The 17,685-nt window shown below is 45.5% G+C and overlaps 6 protein-coding genes across 6 annotated transcripts; 3 read left to right on the top strand and 3 right to left on the bottom strand.

Moving 5' to 3' along the window:
• Window positions 1-184: 184 nt before the first annotated feature.
• N7483_003564 (EAF7 family protein) lies at window positions 185-1,208 on the bottom strand (the record flags this gene model as incomplete). The annotated part of the gene is made up of 4 exons (XM_057087001.1): window positions 185-528; window positions 591-783; window positions 844-989; window positions 1,064-1,208. 4 exons carry the CDS (start codon window positions 1,206-1,208, stop codon window positions 185-187), a joined length of 828 nt encoding a protein of 275 aa, XP_056946830.1.
• Window positions 1,209-1,401: 193 nt separating this feature from the next.
• N7483_003563 (tubulin gamma complex associated family protein) lies at window positions 1,402-4,406 on the top strand (the record flags this gene model as incomplete). Its single annotated transcript, XM_057087000.1, has 2 exons — window positions 1,402-1,606; window positions 1,681-4,406. 2 exons carry the CDS (start codon window positions 1,402-1,404, stop codon window positions 4,404-4,406), a joined length of 2,931 nt encoding a protein of 976 aa, XP_056946829.1.
• Window positions 4,407-4,846: 440 nt separating this feature from the next.
• N7483_003562 (mariner-Tc1 transposon family protein) lies at window positions 4,847-6,238 on the bottom strand (the record flags this gene model as incomplete). The annotated part of the gene is made up of 1 exon (XM_057086999.1): window positions 4,847-6,238. One exon carries the CDS (start codon window positions 6,236-6,238, stop codon window positions 4,847-4,849), a length of 1,392 nt encoding a protein of 463 aa, XP_056946828.1.
• A 277-nt stretch (window positions 6,239-6,515) lies between these two features.
• On the bottom strand, window positions 6,516-9,507 carry niaD (nitrate reductase NiaD; the record flags this gene model as incomplete). The annotated part of the gene is made up of 7 exons (XM_057086998.1): window positions 6,516-7,405; window positions 7,459-8,082; window positions 8,145-8,368; window positions 8,418-8,653; window positions 8,705-8,963; window positions 9,064-9,163; window positions 9,252-9,507. 7 exons carry the CDS (start codon window positions 9,505-9,507, stop codon window positions 6,516-6,518), a joined length of 2,589 nt encoding a protein of 862 aa, XP_056946827.1.
• Window positions 9,508-10,325: 818 nt separating this feature from the next.
• Window positions 10,326-14,040, top strand: niiA (nitrite reductase niiA; the record flags this gene model as incomplete). Its single annotated transcript, XM_057086997.1, has 9 exons — window positions 10,326-10,456; window positions 10,518-10,665; window positions 10,735-11,274; window positions 11,325-11,407; window positions 11,467-11,991; window positions 12,044-12,246; window positions 12,299-12,771; window positions 12,825-12,982; window positions 13,041-14,040. The coding sequence occupies 9 exons, from the start codon at window positions 10,326-10,328 to the stop codon at window positions 14,038-14,040; spliced, it is 3,261 nt and encodes a 1,086-aa protein (XP_056946826.1).
• Window positions 14,041-15,673: 1,633 nt separating this feature from the next.
• Window positions 15,674-17,508, top strand: N7483_003559 (MFS transporter; the record flags this gene model as incomplete). Its single annotated transcript, XM_057086996.1, has 5 exons — window positions 15,674-15,844; window positions 15,960-16,039; window positions 16,096-16,371; window positions 16,441-17,270; window positions 17,330-17,508. The coding sequence occupies 5 exons, from the start codon at window positions 15,674-15,676 to the stop codon at window positions 17,506-17,508; spliced, it is 1,536 nt and encodes a 511-aa protein (XP_056946825.1).
• Between the last annotated feature and the right edge of the window lie 177 nt (window positions 17,509-17,685).

Below are 17,685 nucleotides of genomic sequence, written 5' to 3'. Positions count from 1 at the left end.
ATTGAAGCAATCATTTTCTTAGGATAACATCATGGAAGAACTAGCAAGAATTCACATGAAATGGGAACAATGAAATGCTTCATAAGTAAAAGTACAAGTTTCATAATCATTCAAACTCAAAGACAAGCCCCAACGCCCAACATCGAGGTTTTAGGTATCACAAATATAAGACTGATAACATGACTCAACGCCGGCGACCAGTACGGCGAGTCGAGGTACCTGCTGAAGACTTTTTGTCTTTTTGCTTGGATCGAGAAGTCTGAGCCCTTGTACTGCGTGACCCTCCCTTCCCATCCTCAGCCTCATCTTCGCCCTCACTATCTTTTCCATCGGAATCTTCTTCGTCCTCCTCGTCTTCATCATTGCCGCCGGTATCTTCATCAGACTCTTCATCCACATCAGACACCTTTCCCTGACTCCCAGTACCAATCTCCACCTGTAATCTTGTTGACCGAGTTTCTCGGCCAGTTTGGCGAGTACCGCGAGTCGATTTGCGACCTCGAGATGGAGCGGGAGAGGATCGAGCTTCTGCAACAGAAATTTATTAGGTACTGGCGAAATCAACTCAACGGGAAATCTGCAGTTCTTACCATCTGTGTCGGCCACCGTGCTTCCTCGGCGGGAATCGGCCTGGCGACTCATCACCGGGGACGAGGAACCTTCTGTGGCAAGCCGCCTCTCGAACATCATGTCACCGTATTCATCGTAGGGAAGTTCGAATGGACAGTAACGTTCGCTGACACCATCCTCATCTTCATTCATATCCGTAATCACCGAATCCTCCTAATAAAGCAGATACCGTTAGCAAGATGCCCACACGAGATCAAAGCAAAGGTAGCTTACCCGTTCATCAAGAGCTTCAAGGTTGTACAATGTGCCAAGCTTCTTCCAAATTCCCGGGATACTCAAATGGTCTGCTGTGGCAGAACCATACCCATGACTCCTCATAAAATCAGCTATCGCGAGCATGCGAAAATGTTTGTGCACGCCTGTGGTAACGAGATCAATCAGTTAGCTTCAGCGTCCATCCCCGCTACACATGCGCTAGGATAGATCAACTCACCCACGGGCTTCCATTTAATGATCGCTTTCAAAAGCGCGGTCTCTTGTTCATCGGTCCATGGATCACTGAGTATGTCATAATCCGCCTCGGGCTTGCCATTACTGTCGGTAGACCCGGGGGGTGTCCGCGCTCGATTGCGCCGCATCGGCCTGCGGTGTAGTGGAGTGCGCGCGCTTAGCTTTCTTCCGTGGCGGCATTATTGTATATGGACAGTCTAACAAGTAAGAAAATTCACGGAATCGTTATGCTGTGAAAAGAGCTAGAGCTGGTGAAGAGCGCACAAGTTGAAGGTAGGCGCGGGTTTCTGTTATCGCGCAGGTCCGTGCACGATAGCCTAAATGCAGCGCGGGACTCAGGACTCGATTCCGAACTCGACGCGTCGGAAACACTTTACGCCTTTGCGCTTTGGCTATGGACATATCATGGACTCCAGAGATCAGGAGTTGGATCCATTTTCCAGCGCGAGTCTTTGGAGACTCTCCAGGTTCAGTGTAGAGGCTCTGCACCCTCTAGATGATTTACCATGGAACGCGGGCCTATTTGGTATGTAACCTTGGAACCTGTGGAAGCGCTACATTTTTCAATTGATCAAGACTAATTATAGTGTTGATAAATAGACATTTCGGAATCCGCATTTACGAATTTTGAAAAATTCGATGATATTGATCCCATATGGAAGTTGAACTTCTCAACCGATATTGAACCCCCGGAGTCGTCCGTTCACTCGAGCATTGATGCTTCAATAGACGCTCAGTCTTGCGTATCAGCGGAAGGAATACAAGAGAAAGGTACCGAGGATGATATCTGGGCTCTGGACTTGCTCCAGCCGGATCCTGGCTTCGTTGTGCCTTTGAAATCATGGGAGAAATTCGAAAACAGGTCATTCCAAGAGCCTGTATCCGCTTATTTCAGCGAGTCGGGCGTGGAAGGCTTTGATGCTGCCCTAGCAGATATTTCAAGGAAGAAGGGCTTGGAAATTTCCGGCCGTGCGGTTCGTGAGACTGCCTTTGTACGATCGCTATTACGCCTGGGACTCGGCTGGAGCTCTCCATTCTTTCGCTGCGACCCCAAGACCATGAAACTCGAGAAATACATTTCCGATATCCGTGTATCTGGCGTGAGTCAATCAATCACAGACATGATTGTTGAAGATGTGCTGCGCTGTGGCACAAACATGCAATATGTGCGAAAGTTTGCTCGGAACTTGCAAACAAAGTCGAAGGATTTGTCCTCGGTATTCACCTTGCGTGGCACTGTTGCTGTCATCATCTACCACTTTGAGCGCCAGATTATGGGCCACTCCGATAGTATCATCACCATGCTGCAGGCGGCTACCTTGTTTCATCGTTGTGGAGACTTGATCCAAACCTTGGCAGAGATTGTGAAAGCAACGGAGAAGGCGAGCTCAGACGCAGAAGTCATATCCATCGTCATGGACCATGCCGCCTTTCTTGCGCAAAGGTTTGGCTGGATGGAAAATCTAGTCCAAGAAATTGTTGTTCGGGTTACAGAACCTTGGCTAGGATTTATTGAGGGTTGGATTGGGCTTCGTCCAGAAGGTCCAGCGCTCAATGACTTGATAGTCAATGGCAAAACGTTCATTCAGGTCGAGAAGTATGACGATCCTATCAAATTTAGGACGAGGCCTTCAAGGTTTGACTATGCCTACCGTGGTGACCATATGCCATCCTTTATTCCCCACGACCAAGCACAGTTAATTTTTGAAAGCGGCAAAAGTCTGCGACTTCTTAAAAAGTCTCATCCTCATCACCCGATTGGGCGTCACGATGTTCTTGCTCGAACTGGCCATCTTCGTATGCACTGTGCGACTACCTGGACTGAGATCGAACAAATCCAGCGCAAGGCTCAAGAGTATGAGGCAAATCTTCGCGCCGAGATATTGAGATATCACAAAGGAGACTCGAAAATACAACCAACGGATGATGGCTCTGTTCCCAGCGACCCAGCGACTGAAAATAATGAGATAGTGGAGAAAACATTTAATCTGTTTGATATTGATGGTGATAATCAAATCTCCGACTCTGCAATGTACGAGAAAACACTTTCCGAAGACAAGATAAGTGACATGCTTCAAAGGACAAGGGGTGAGATGATGTTCAGTGATTCTGAGACACGTTTCGGACCTGAGCTGGCCTCTGAGCTCTATCTTTCCTTTGCACCAGTCATATCGTCTCAGGCCCAACTTATCGACTTCTCATGCCTTCATCATTTGTTCAAAGAGCACGATGTTCGCCATCATCTAAATCTACAATGGCGGTTTCAATTACTCGGCGATGGGACATTTGCATCGCGCCTTTCACACTCGCTCTTTGATCCTGAGATGGAGAGTGGAGAACGAAAAACGGGTGTAGTTCGCAGCGGTGTTCATACAGGTTTGCGTCTGGGAAACCGTGATACCTGGCCACCTGCAAGCTCTGAGCTACGACTCGTACTTATCGGCTTACTTGGGGACTGTTACTTTTCCGAGAAAAAGCCCGACCCATCAGACAAGGCATCTACTCAGGAGAATGAGCTTCCTGGTGGACTCAGCTTTGCGATCCGCGAGTTGTCAAGCGAAGAGATTGAGCGATGTCGAGATCCCAACGCGATAGAAGCACTCGATTTCCTCCGTCTTCAATACAAGCCATCTGATACTCTTGAAGCCCTCATAACCCCACGGTCACTAAGTAAGTACGATCGCTTATTCAAGCACTTACTTCGCCTTCTTCGAATGGTATCTGTTGTCAAAGGCATTGTTCGAGACTCTACCGTCCGAGATACACTCGCTGGCGACACAAGAAACGTGTTCCAAAAATTTAGAATCGACGCGCAACACTTCGTCCTCGCTATCAGCGACTACTGCTTTCATGTTGGTATTGGGTCAACATGGAGTCGATTCCAGGATACCCTCGACAAGATCGAACGCTGTCTCAATCGTGGGGACATAGATGGCACACTCGAGGCTGCCCACTCTGTTCCGCGTCTCCGTGACCTGCACGAAGATATTCTGGATCAAATGCTCTTCGCCTTCTTTCTCAGCAAGCGGCACACAGCAGCCGCAAAGTTATTAGATAATATCTTTAGCACGATACTTGCATTCAGCTCAATGTCCAGGGCCGATGGGAGTGGTCTTCGTCACGAGAACGAGGGTCAAGTTCTTCATCTGTACTCCATGTTCAGGAAGCAGGTTTCCACGTTCATTGCGTATCTACGTGGCTTGGAGTCAGGGAAGGGCGCATCGAAGACTATGGTGAAATCAGCGGCCTTCTTTGGTTTAAGAAACGAGCCCACTAGTGTCTTTGAACATCTTCGTGTGAGATTGGAGGTCAAGGACTACTACTGATAGCATGTGGAATCGATCTCTCGATGGAAAAGGGTCCTCGTTGACGCAGTTTATGATTAATGAAAGACTTCAAGTTTCAATGCAATTCTTATGTATTTTGCAATACAGTAAACAAGATCCATTACGCCTGCCCACTTTCAAGTTCGTCTATACATTAGGACCGATGCAAATACAGTAAAACCGGTTTAGTACGATACAATTGGTTTGGTCAATATATATCGTTATAGCTAGGTATCGCACTATATATATTTCTGTTATACATACAAATTTCTATAGGAAATAGCCCCTTATATCCTTCTGCTTTTGTGCTTTTGATCTCCTATCCTGTATCAACCTCTTATGTCTATACAGGCTAGTTATCAACTGCATTTCGCCCTGGTCTTGCTGCTCTTCATATAAACAAAGCGTGTCTAATGCACGAATAGCATCATTTATCGGAACTAGGGGGGGGTTTCAGGTATAGTTTCTGCATCATCATCATCATCACCATCAACCTCTCTGGGAAACTGGCTTAGCACAATATTATCTATAGTCTCAATACTATCTTGAATTACCTCATCCAGAGGATGAAGGAAGTTCTCGATACTTATTGGATCTAGTAATAAAGGCCTTAGCATAGTTAAACCAGCATTGAGTTCATCAATCAGTTGCTGGTGTATTTGATAGTCTTCGCCTTTATCGATCAATGCTTTATTAAAGCAATTGGTGATAGTTTGAGCGGAAATATCAAATTCCCATGCCTGAATCCCCCATCTTAATGCATGAAGCACATCCATAGATTGTATTGGATCACGGCCTGCATCAAATTCAGATACCATAAACCTTACCCACTGGCATTTCCAGTAGGCTTTCCAGGTTCTAATAATACCCTGATCTAATGGTTGAAACCGGCTTGTTGAATTAGCGGGAAGCCAAATAATCAGGGTGTTTCGAAGTGGTGAAGGACTGCTATTGATAGTCCTTACTGCGGATTCATGCGCAGAAAAATTATCCAGAAGAAGCACTACCTTCCGATGAACCATCTTGTTATCGAACCATCGAAGCCACTCTTCAAAGATCTTGCTAACCATCCATGCTTTTGTATTAGATCTCCATTGAAGATTGAAATTATTGATATCGATCTGAGCAGCAGTAAAAGCACGGGGCTTTCGAGCTGTTCCAATAAACCAAGGGGTCAATTTCTCAGAACCATCGGAGTTACAGCAAAATAATGCTGTAATTCTTGATTTTTGTTGCTTTTTCCCCGGTAGATTCTTGGTAGCAAGGCTTCGATCAGGGATTCGTCTCCAATAAAGTCCAGTTTCATCACAATTGAAGATATCCTTTGGGTGGTATACTTCAAGTGCTTGCCGGATAGGAATCATAGATTCATTTGCAGATTCTGGTGTGCTTCTATCTTCACCAGCATATAGGCGATTTCGAATTGATTCCCGGCTTTGGAAGGCTTCTAGCCAACCATTACTGAATGTAGGCATCGATTGACCTTCGTATATTGGAAGTTGGGTCCAGAAAAACCGAGCTTTCTCCCGAATAACGTCTTGTGTTATTGTGATCTTCTCTTGCGCGAGAATAATCCAATGTATAAGTGCGGCTTCGAGGTCTGGCCACTTAGCGGTGCGGCACCGCTTCGCTTTTATCGTATGCTCGGTTGGATCGGTATCGAGATGTTGATATTTAGGGGAGAGGATAGCGGATAAGGTAGATTGGGTAGGACGATGGTTATAGGTCTCATTAAACCAGTGAGCAAGCTGGTTTTGAGTAGCCGAAGGGTGCTTGCGGTGCTGCTCTCTGAGAGCGATCTTTTGCTGGTTCGTGATGGCTTGACGAGGCATTTTGATTGGTTGACTGTTAGGTAATCAGGGAAATGATGACCTGGATTGAACGATAAATGTAAGGGGGGCCTGGGAGATATGCGATATATTGCTGTAACGGAAAAGTTGCGATATTTATATGGGAAACTGAATTTCCGGTTAAAAATTTATCGCACAAACTAGGTTATCGCACCCAGTATCGTACTAAACCGGTTTTACTGCCACGATATGACTATACATTGCGAAACGTCAAAAGACAAGAAACGAACAGAAAAAAAACATAACACAGCTCAACCTCTTAGAAGAAGTGAAGATCTGACTCTGCCCAGCCTTGATCAAGGAGAACCTTTTTAGCAGACTTCTCCAAAGCCTCCGGTCCACAGAGAATAGCCATGCTTTCACCCACAGCCGGCGCGTACTCCTTGATCAAATCCTCAGAGATTCGTCCACGACGACCAACCCAACTGTCCGAGGCCTTTGACAAGGTATGTACAACCGTACATTTCCGGCTATCAAGCGCGACATAGGCATCAAGCTCAGCCCGACAAAGGATATCTTCTTCCAATCTGTTTCCATTAAGAACAACACAGGTAGTCGGGTCATTGGGATCTTGCATAACAGCGCGCAGAACTTGAAAGATAGGTGTAATACCAGTTCCACCACAGATCATAGTAAATGACTTGACCTTTCGCTCTTTACCACTAACGATGAGTCGACCGTTTCCGAGGTACTCGAAGCGACCTGTTGGTCCCTTGCAGTCGATACCTGCTCCCAATTTGAGAGCATCGAGCGCCATGGTCATCTTGCCACCCGGAATGGTTGCGCTGGGGAAGTAGATCTTGACTAGCAATTCCATCTTTCCCTCGATGTTTGTGTCTGATATAGGCGTGTAGGATCGGATGATGGATTCCTTGTTGACTGGGTCTGGGACCTTGATCATTAGATGTTGACCGATTGGTAGACCGAGAGTCTGCTTTCCGTGTTCGAGGTCGAAGACGAAGATCCGGGTGTCCCATGATACATTCTTCACCTCGGAAAGTATCATCTTTGACCATGAGCGTGATTGAAGGAATGTTGCGCGTGGCTCACTTGGGCCTTCTGCGGATTTGCTATTCAGAGCTTCAAGAGAGGCTTTGTCCAATGTGCCGAGATGGTAGTCAGGCATCATCTTTTTGGCAGTTTCACTGTCTGTGATAGGAGTCAGTATGAGATTATTAGAAGGGGGCTCAAGGTATACTCACGAATAGCAAGGAAGTCTTCTGAAACATCCAGTCCAGCTGATGATGTGATACTAATTGCACCTCCAGGATGGCCCTCCAAAAATCCTGTTCCATCGTAAACCTCGCCGTTCACCACGAACCAAGGCTTTTCAAGACTGCTGTTTGCTTTCAATTCAGCCAGATCAATCTGGCGGTTCACTCCCTCCTTCTTCATATCGATCTCCTTCACGGGCTCTGTTTCGACAGGAGCTTCTCCCTCGATCCTCTCGCCCCAGTTACCATTGGTCAAATCACCGCCAGCCTTTTTAGCCTTCTCCATCCAACCGCCAGCCCTGGCTGGGTGGGTTGGATGCTCAAATTTCAGACGATTCCCTTCCTTTGTGATGGTCACTCGGAACCAGGGATTGTTCATCATACCCAGGACTGACCAGTACATATCGCGGGGCTGGGCCATCATCCCTTCATCCATGGCCCGAACAAGCAATGCACTACTATTCTCCAGGTCGGAGACAGGGATCTTGAGTGACCAGAATGACCAGCAGAAACAGGTCTCTCGCTTCCACATGTCGACCTTGCCGCCAAATAGCTCGCCTTCGAAGTCCCGGTATTTGTCTTCGGCATATTCAATATCGGCAAGTCGCCACGCTGGATTACATGTCAGTCTCCAAGTATTCAAGTTGGAGAAAGGAATGCATGAAAGTTCTTACATTTCCCTTTATCAAGAGATATATCGACTCTTGTGATTCTTCGACCACCTCCTCCGTACGCATAACCCCTCGCCGTGTACGTCGGTCCAGCCGTGGTGAGGTCCAGTTCTTCCTCATGCTCAGGATAGGCTGCCACGGAATTGACATTGAGATCATAGATGGCGTACCGCTCGTCAGTCCACCATTTCTTGTCCTCGGTAGCCATCTCAGGCGTGACCATAGTACTAATTTGATATCAGCATACATCACAGAGACACTAAGCGGTGTACTCACGGTAAAACCCGATTATCATAGATATGGTACCAGTTATCACTCGGCGCATCAGTGACGATAAGTTTCTTAATCCACTTAACACTTCGTCCACCGATTTGCCCAGGCACCACAGCTCTCAAGGGACGTCCATGATCAGGACGCAGATCTTCGCCATTCATCTTGTGAGCAAGCATGATTCCTCTGTTAAAATCCATAGCCCAGTTCAATTTAACCGATGTTCCATAGTATCCATTAGGCTATACATGATTAGATTTGATTAATATTTTTGATTGGATTGATGTTCTTACCAATTTATCAGCACCTTCCATGCATACATACTTAGCTCGTCGCGTTGGCTTTGCAGTTCGTAGGATATCTGCCATCATAGGACCTGTCCATAACGCGGTAGAGAGTCCAGCCGGACCCCATGAGAAACCCTTTGATTTTCTCACAGTATTTTGTTCTTTTCGTCTGTTTCCAGCACAAACGAGTGTAATCGGGGCAGTGATTTGGTCATAATTTTGTAGTATGTCTCGAAAAGTTAGGGTGATGGGATTTTCCACTAGTCTAAACTAGACTTAGCATATGCACGCTTGTTTTTTTGGAAAAATAAAAAAAAATTGAAAAAAGAAAAGAAAATATATAGGAAAGGTTGAATTAAACTCACCCTTCTATACTAATCTCCCAATTAGGAATATCTTCATCTCGAACTTGAGGTACTGGTCCATGATTCCGAACGTAAAATAGTTCCGGGGATGTGAGAAAGCCTTAATTATAATATCCCTGTCAGTTCCAGTTGTTGACATAGAAGTAAACATGCATCAAGAGAACTTGGGATGTATATGAAGACTTTACCTTCATTATATAGGGCCGTAAGGGGTGCCTCCACGTTAAAAGGGTGTACACCCGTTAAACGAATGAGTCTTGGATCGCGAGGGACATGGTTATCGGGAGTGCCTTTATCGAGTTCTAGGATCTCGGTCGGGTTGAATGATGGAGGAGGAAGGGGGATATCGGGCTCTTCTGGTGTTGGAAGATCATGAAATGTGACTTTCTTCGTCTTGAAAGTGATTTCATCGGTATTCAGGATCGTTTGTGTGATTGTCGACATGGTGATAGGATGAGATAATGACTATTGTTTTTTTTCTTGAGTTCCTTGAAAGCTCCAACTTAAATTGCCCCGGTTTTTTTTTCTCCGCTTATATAATAGTTGATTTTCTGATTTTAAGTATAGAAAATGAACATTAGACTAGAATGAGAGACTTAAGAGATGATAACCGACTCTTCATTTCATTCATAATGTAGTAATATCAGGGTATCAGGGCTTTGAGACCTCGTGTCCGGGGATGGTTTCAACATGGGTTCGTTAAAAGATCCGATTGCTTCGACTAAAAATGAACTAAATTGACTATATCTCCGCGGTCAGAAGCGGAAAAATGTGGCGAATCTGTCATTTACCATTGTCAAGACTACACATATTTACTAGGAATTCTACGTCATGTACATTGTCCTGGTATTATTGCTGATCAAGGGTGATTAACAACCTTGGAAGTTCCTTATCAGTTAGTATAATAAGGACCAATCATAATCCCTGTAATATCAGCGAATGATCTCCGCGGAAGCGAACTAACATTAACATAATATTGCTTATCTTTACTCCGTACTCTCAACCCGTATATGGCTCTTGGCTCTTGGCTCCCCGTACCCGGGACATGAACCCCCGTACACTCGGAATAGTAAGGGTGTGATTCTTACATTGCACGACATCGGGATTTTATTTGATTTTATTTGATTCTATTAACTTATCAATTTTATTTCTTTTTTTTAAAAGCCCCGGTTCTTTCCAAGGGTCTTCTCTTATAACCTTTACTATGGCCTAATTTTGTAACATTAGAATAATAACCTTTTTTTATCACACCACTTGCCATAATGCCAGTACTCGATGGTCTTCGACATGGTGAGCCAGTTGATGGCAGTCCCAGTTTCAATGGAGATTCAGATCGTTCAAAACGTCAAAAGATTGTAATAGTTGGTCTAGGAATGGTGGCTATCTCACTCATGTAGGATGAACATTCGTATTGGGTCATTCAGTATACTTGTGACTGACAACCTGAACTTCAGTGAGAAAATCATCAAACAAGATACCGAGCGCCGATATGATATCCTCGTGATTGGTGAAGAGGCACATGTCGCATACAATCGTGTTGGATTATCATCATTTTTTGAACATCGCAAGATCGAGGATCTATACTTAAACCCGACAGAATGGGTAAGCTCTAGCCTCCTTCCAAGTTAAATATGCGCCTGTCAATATCATGATATTAACAATCCATATTAGTACTGGTCAATCAAAGAAAGAGCCTTCGATTATCACCTCAATACTCGAGTCACAGAAATCAACCCTACCAATAAGACCGTCCAAACATCCACCCAAGATACCATCTCCTATGATATTTTAGTCCTTGCCACCGGATCCGATGCTGTCCTCCCTACTCGTACTCCCGGCCACGATGCCAAGGGCATTTTCGTTTATCGTACAATTTCCGATTTGGAGCGTCTCATTGATTTCGCATCGCAACATAAAGGCAAAACTGCTGTCACGGTAGGAGGTGGCTTGTTAGGTCTGGAGGCTGCCAAGGCTATGACAGACCTAGAGGATTTCGGAAACGTCAAATTAATCGATCGCAATAAATGGGTTTTGGCTCGACAGTTGGATTCTGATGCGGGTACTTTGGTTACTCGCAAGATCAGAGAACTAGGACTCGATGTTCTGCATGAGAAGCGGGTTGCGCTCGTTAACACGGACTCCGAGAATAATGTGACGGGTATTACCTTTGAGGATGGGCAGCATATTGAGTGCTGCTGCATTTGTTTCGCTGTAAGTTGAATTCCTACTCACATGGGGAATATGTGCTAACCTTTTCCCAGATTGGCGTGAAGCCGAGAGATGAGTTGGGACAATCTGCAGGTATACAATCTGCTACGCGGGGTGGATTTGTCATTGGTGAAGGGTTAGTCTACTTCGGAAAGATACTCAATATGTTCATCCCAACTGATCTCGGTGATGCAGTCTTCAAACCTCGGTACCCAATATTTATGCAGTAGGAGAGTGTGCCAGCTGGGAAAACCAGACTTTTGGAATTATTGCGCCTGGCATTGAAATGGCGGATGTGCTGGCCTACAACCTCACACATCCAGACAAAGAACCGAAGAGCTTTACCAGGCCAGATCTGAGTACGAAATTAAAGCTCCTTGGAGTTGATGTCGCCTCATTTGGAGACTTCTTTGCCGACAGAGATGGTCCAAAATTTCTCCCCGGTGATCGTCCTGCTATTGCCTCAGTTGATACAGATGAGCCCCGCGAGAAAGAGCCTCCTGTGAAGGCTCTCACATACAAAGATCCGTTCGGCGGTGTCTACAAAAAGTATTTGTTTACTATGGACGGAAAATATCTGCTGGGTGGTATGATGATCGGGGACACTAAGGACTATCTCAAGTTGAATCAGATGGTCAAGGCCCAGAAAGAGCTTGAAGTCCCACCGAGCCAGTTCATTCTCGGGGCTCAGAACGATGGTGAGGAGAATGCAGATGATCTGTAAGCACTATCCTTCCTTACCAATTGACAACGAAAACTGACAATCATATAGTGATGACGACACCCAGATTTGCTCGTGTCACAATGTGACAAAGGGCGACGTGGTGGAAAATGTGAAAAATGGAACCTGCAAAACAATCGGTGAGGTCAAGTCCTGTACTAAAGCAGGAACTGGTTGTGGTGGTTGCATGCCATTGGTTCAATCGATCTTCAACAAGACGATGCTTGGGATGGGACAAGAGGTGTCGAATCATCGTGAGTATACCAGGTTCGGGACTAATCGAAGACTTTTGCTAATAAATTACAGTCTGTTCACACATCCCTTACTCTCGCGCCGATCTTTACAATCTCATTGCAGTCAAGCAGCTGAAGACATTTGTCGAAGTGATGAAGACAGCAGGAAACAGACCTGAATCCCTCGGATGTGAATTGTGCAAGCCTGCCATCGGATCCATCCTGTCGAGTTTATACAACCCACACGTTATGGACAAAGGATACAATGAACTGCAAGAGACGAATGACAAGTTTCTGGCCAATATTCAGAGAAACGGAACATTCTCTGTTGTGCCACGAGTCCCTGGTGGAGAGATCACAGCTGATAAGCTTATTGCTATCGGATCTGTGGCTAAGAAATATGGTCTATACTGCAAGATCACGGGTGCTCAGCGTATTGATATGTTTGGTGCCAAGAAGCAAGACTTGTTGGCCATTTGGACCGAGCTTGTCGATGCTGGAATGGAAAGTGGTCATGCATACGCAAAGGCACTTCGTGCCATCAAGGTAAGCCTGAGTCCCTTTAATCTTGATAACATTGACTGACTTACTGCTCATAGAGTTGCGTCGGTACTACATGGTGTCGCTTTGGTCTAAGCGACAGTGTCGGTATGGCAATCAGACTGGAAGAACGTTACAAGAGCATTCGAGCGCCACACAAGTTCAAGGCAGCGGTGTCTGGTTGTGTGCGTGAATGTGCTGAGGCACAGAACAAGGAGTAAGTCAACGAAGTATCGCTCTGTTCCAAGTATAATACCTAATTATTGAACCACTAGCTTCGGTCTCATCGCTACTGAGAAAGGTTTCAACATCTTTGTCGGAGGAAATGGAGGCGCACAGCCACGTCACTCCGAGTTGCTCATTAAGGATGTACCGCCAGAGATGGTCATGCCAATCATCGACCGATATCTGATCTTCTACATCCGCACCGCCGATAAACTGCAGCGAACAGCCAGATGGATTGAAAATCTCCCGGGCGGCATCGTTTACTTGAAAGAAGTTATCCTGGACGACAAACTGGGCATTTGTGCCGACATGGAAAAACAAATGCAAGGACTTGTCGACAGCTACTTCTGCGAATGGACAGAGACAGTCCGCGATCCGAAGCGACGAAAGACCTTCCAGCAATTTGCCAACACAGATGAAACTGTGGATTCAGTTGAAGTTGTTCAGGAGCGTTCCCAGGAGCGCCCCACATACTGGCCACAAGAATCAGCCAAGGAGGACTTCAAGGGCCACCAATGGTCTAGTCTGTCTTGGCAGCCCGTTGTTAAAGCCGACCACTTCTCCGATGAACCACCTCAAGTTTCATCCGCCAATGTCAAGCGTGGTGATACTCAACTGGCTGTGTTCAAGATAAAAGGGAAGTTTTACGCCACACAACAGATGTGTCCTCACAAACGGGCGTTCGTGCTTTCGGATGGATTAATTGGTGATGATGATGCAGGAAAATACTGGGTTTCATGCCCGTACCACAAACGCAATTTTGACCTCAATGGTGAGCAGGCAGGTCGCTGCTCGAATGATGAGAGCATGAATATTACTACATTTCCAGTTGAGGAACGGGATGATGGCTGGGTCTATATCAAATTGCCCCCGGTTGAAGAGCTGGATTCAGTTCTTGGTACGGAGAAATGGAAGGTCAAAAAGGGAGAAGCACCGGATCCATTCCAAAAGATGGATAAGAGATACAAGGGCATGCGAGGCAAGAAGGTGGCTGATGGTGAAGCACTAGCTCGGCCGCCTGTTCAGCCCGCCAATGGCATTGACTGGTAAATTGATGTATTACTGTGATATCATGGATGATGGGAATTTGTTACGACGGACGGACTTGGAGTTTGGAGTATTATTCAAGTATTGGGTGCATAGCTTTGATATTTCATATAGCATTGGTTTTTAGCAGAATGTACAATTTAGCTCTATTCAACTTTGAAATTGTCTACTTTGTATGGCTCGGAATAATTGAATACTAGCACTATACAGTAGTGCTACTAGTGCAGTATACTCAAGTGCTATACCTATGTAGACATCTATTCGATCTACTACATAGTACGCCAATTGCCACTCAGTGCTAGTAATTCAATGTCACAGTATGTAAGTGTATACTCAAGCAAACGTGTATATAGACCAAAAATAGATACTCCTCAAGTGATCTATGAATGAACCCTTTCCCATACTACTAGCAGGTTTTTTAAAAGACGTCTACGGCGGTACGGATTACATCCATCCGATCTTGGGAGCCCCAGGGTGTCGGGAAGAGACGGGTTCAAGCTCAATGGATCCATACACGAAGACGAACTCCTCGGATCCATGGAGAACATGAATACTAACCCCCACGGTCTCCATTGATGAAGCAGATCTCAATGCCTAGATAATAAAAAAGAAACATTTGCATGAACTCATTGACATTGACACGATCAATGTGAAGTTAGGGCAAAAAAACACGAGATATTATGTCATCGATCAAACCGCGGAGTCCACGGGTATCATGATGAGCAGTGTCAAAGATTATCAAACTCCATATTTCTTTGGTTCATCAACTCTTATAAAAGATTTCCGCGGAGCTTGCAATGTTCCGATCTCTTCCTACAAAAGTACTCTATGACCCACAGTTCAGGGTTCGCGCACATCAATGCCTATCTTCCCCATGCTGTATCCAATGAGAGGCGATACATTAATCAATGACTGCAGAAGCGTGGGACCTTGAAGTCAGGGGTGTCCACCATTCCCCAGATATTTCCTAGCGCCACGGAGCTCTGGATGTGTAATAAACCCGCGGAGTTGCATCTCAGCTACTCTTATCAGGACTATTTATGCCCAGAGTGGCTCATGCCATGGTGGGGAGGCGACTTTTCATAGGCTCCCCCGAAAGCCTTATCGCAATCTATTCACAGACAGCTTGACTCGCTTGAAAACAAAAATGCTATATGCATGAAATACTTTGATCAAATCAGCATGACAGGAATATTATCGGACCTTCCTGTTCCACATCTTGACTAATATTGGCCCCCCTTGGGTTGTCAAATTTTGCCGCTGAAAAATGCAGACCATGCAACTTCAACTTGCAGGCACCCGATAACATTCGTCTGAATATTTCCGGTTCTCTGTGTCATCATTAACCTCGTATTGATTATCATCATTTTCGTCAGTCGATATACTGATTCTTTGAAGCTCCTCAAGCTCTTAACGCCTATATAATCTTCCGAGCTGCTCCAGATTGTACGCTAAACAAGCTCAACGACATTTGTCAGACCCACATCTAGAGAAGCTACTATTTTTTTTCTTGTTTTTTATTGTGGCCCCTGAGCACACTGGCAACATTGAAAAATCAATTCTGAATAATTTTGTCTCATATCCCCGCCAATTACTTGAAGTTTTCGAGCTTCACTGTACCATCAAGCCTATTGTGATGGCGGTCAACTTCAAGCTTCTCGTATCCTCTCCAGAGATCAATCCCCATAATCGCAAGGCAAAATCAATCCCCATTCTTAACCCCTTCGATCAATATGGAAAAGTTTTCTTTTTCTCATGGATGGGATTTTTCGTTGCATTCCTGTCATGGTATGCATTTCCACCATTGGTAAGTCTACTATATTATAACGGGAAACTTTATTGAGCTTCCATATAATTTGATATCATCAGTTGATTATATGAGATTAATGCACATTTATTAACAATGATATTTTTTTTTCTAGTTGACCGAGACGATTAAAAAAGATCTGGGTATGACTTCGACCCAAGTCGCTAATTCAAATATTGTCGCACTGCTGGCCACGTAAGTTCCCCAGTCAAAATGGGTCACGGTAAAAGCCCAAGCTCACCAAATTTTAGCCTCTTGGTTCGAGTGATCGCTGGCCCACTTTGCGATCGTTTTGGTCCACGCTTAGTATTTGTGGGACTCCTATTAGCCGGATCCATACCAACAGCCATGGCCGGTCTGGTCACCAGTCCCAATGGCTTAATTGCTCTACGATTTTTTGTCGGAATTCTAGGTGGCACATTCGTCCCATGTCAAGTTTGGTGTACTGGATTCTTCGACAAGAGCATTGTTGGTACGGCAAATTCGCTGGCTGGAGGATGGGGTAATTCCGGTGGTGGAATCACCTAGTAAGTTACTCAGTGGAAACTATTAGATAAAACATTTCATCTTGAGTGGAGCTAAAAAAAAATTTCCAGCTTTATCATGCCTGCTATTTTCGATTCTCTTGTCTCTGCACGGGGTCTGCCTGCGCATAAAGCATGGCGAGTTGCTTATGTTGTTCCCTTCGTCATCATCGTTGTTGTCGCTCTGGGCATGCTAATCCTCTGTGAGGATACGCCTACTGGCAAATGGTCCGATCGTCATCTCTGGGCGAAGGAGCTGGCTCCTAGTGACTCTAACGATGGAAACATTGTCGACATCAACTCGGGTACCACCTCTACCGGACCCTCAACCCCACCATCATTATACAACGCCGGGTTAATCGATCTTGAGAAGAAGGGTGGCGCACAGACACCTCAGATTCGGGATAAAGAGGCATCCGCTATCGGACAGATGTCAAGTTATAAACAAGACCTTGTCGTCGCTCCTACACGCAGGGAAGCACTTAGCGTCGCATTCAGTCTCCCTACAATGGCCGTTGCCATTCCATACGGCTGCACATTTGGTGCCGAGTTAGCGCTGGACAGCTTCCTCGGTACATACTACGCAGCTAATTTCCCAACAATGGGACAAACGGAATCTGGACGATGGGCCGCCATGTTCGGTATTTTGAATATTGTCTTCCGTCCAGCTGGCGGTTTCCTGGCCGACTGGATTTTCCGTGCGACGGGTACTTTATGGGCGAAGAAAGCCCTCGTGGTATTCTTGGGTGTTGTCACAGGTGCTTTCTTGTTGGCTATTGGATTGACAAACCCGACTTCCGAAGCGACAATGTTTGGTCTTGTTGCCGGTATGGCTTTCTTTTTGGAAGCTGCCAATGGAGCTGTCTTTGGGCTTGTGCCTCATGTGCATCCTTATGCAAATGGTGAGTCAATCATATCCCAGTTCTCTGAATATGATGGGTTAAGACTAACTTTTCAATAGGTATTGTGTCCGGACTTGTCGGTGGATTCGGCAACCTTGGCGGAATCATCTTCGCCATTGTCTTCAGATATAATGAAACTAACTACGGTGGATCCATAATGATTATTGGAGCGATTTGTTTGGCGGGAAGTCTTGCTGTCAGCTGGGTTCGGCCAGCACCAAAGACTGCTGCGATTTAAAAGTAACATCTGAACGCAAAGTGATTCAATTTGTGATTTCTTATTTTCTTTCATTGTCTGTGTGATACATTTCTTTAGCGTTTCTCATGTGTACTTTTGATATTTGTGGATTTAAGCTTTAGTTCTCTCGGCATCCCGAAGCCTGGACTTCGGGTTAGCGTACACCGAGCGCGGGTT

Source organism: Penicillium malachiteum, assembly GCF_028827825.1.
Source record: "Penicillium malachiteum strain IBT 17515 chromosome Unknown utg000002l:1.0-8849297.0:1.0-8852440.0, whole genome shotgun sequence".
NCBI lineage: Eukaryota > Fungi > Ascomycota > Eurotiomycetes > Eurotiales > Aspergillaceae > Penicillium > Penicillium malachiteum.
The sequence above is the reverse complement of the archived record's forward strand: the minus strand, read 5'-3'. Positions and strand labels throughout refer to the sequence as shown.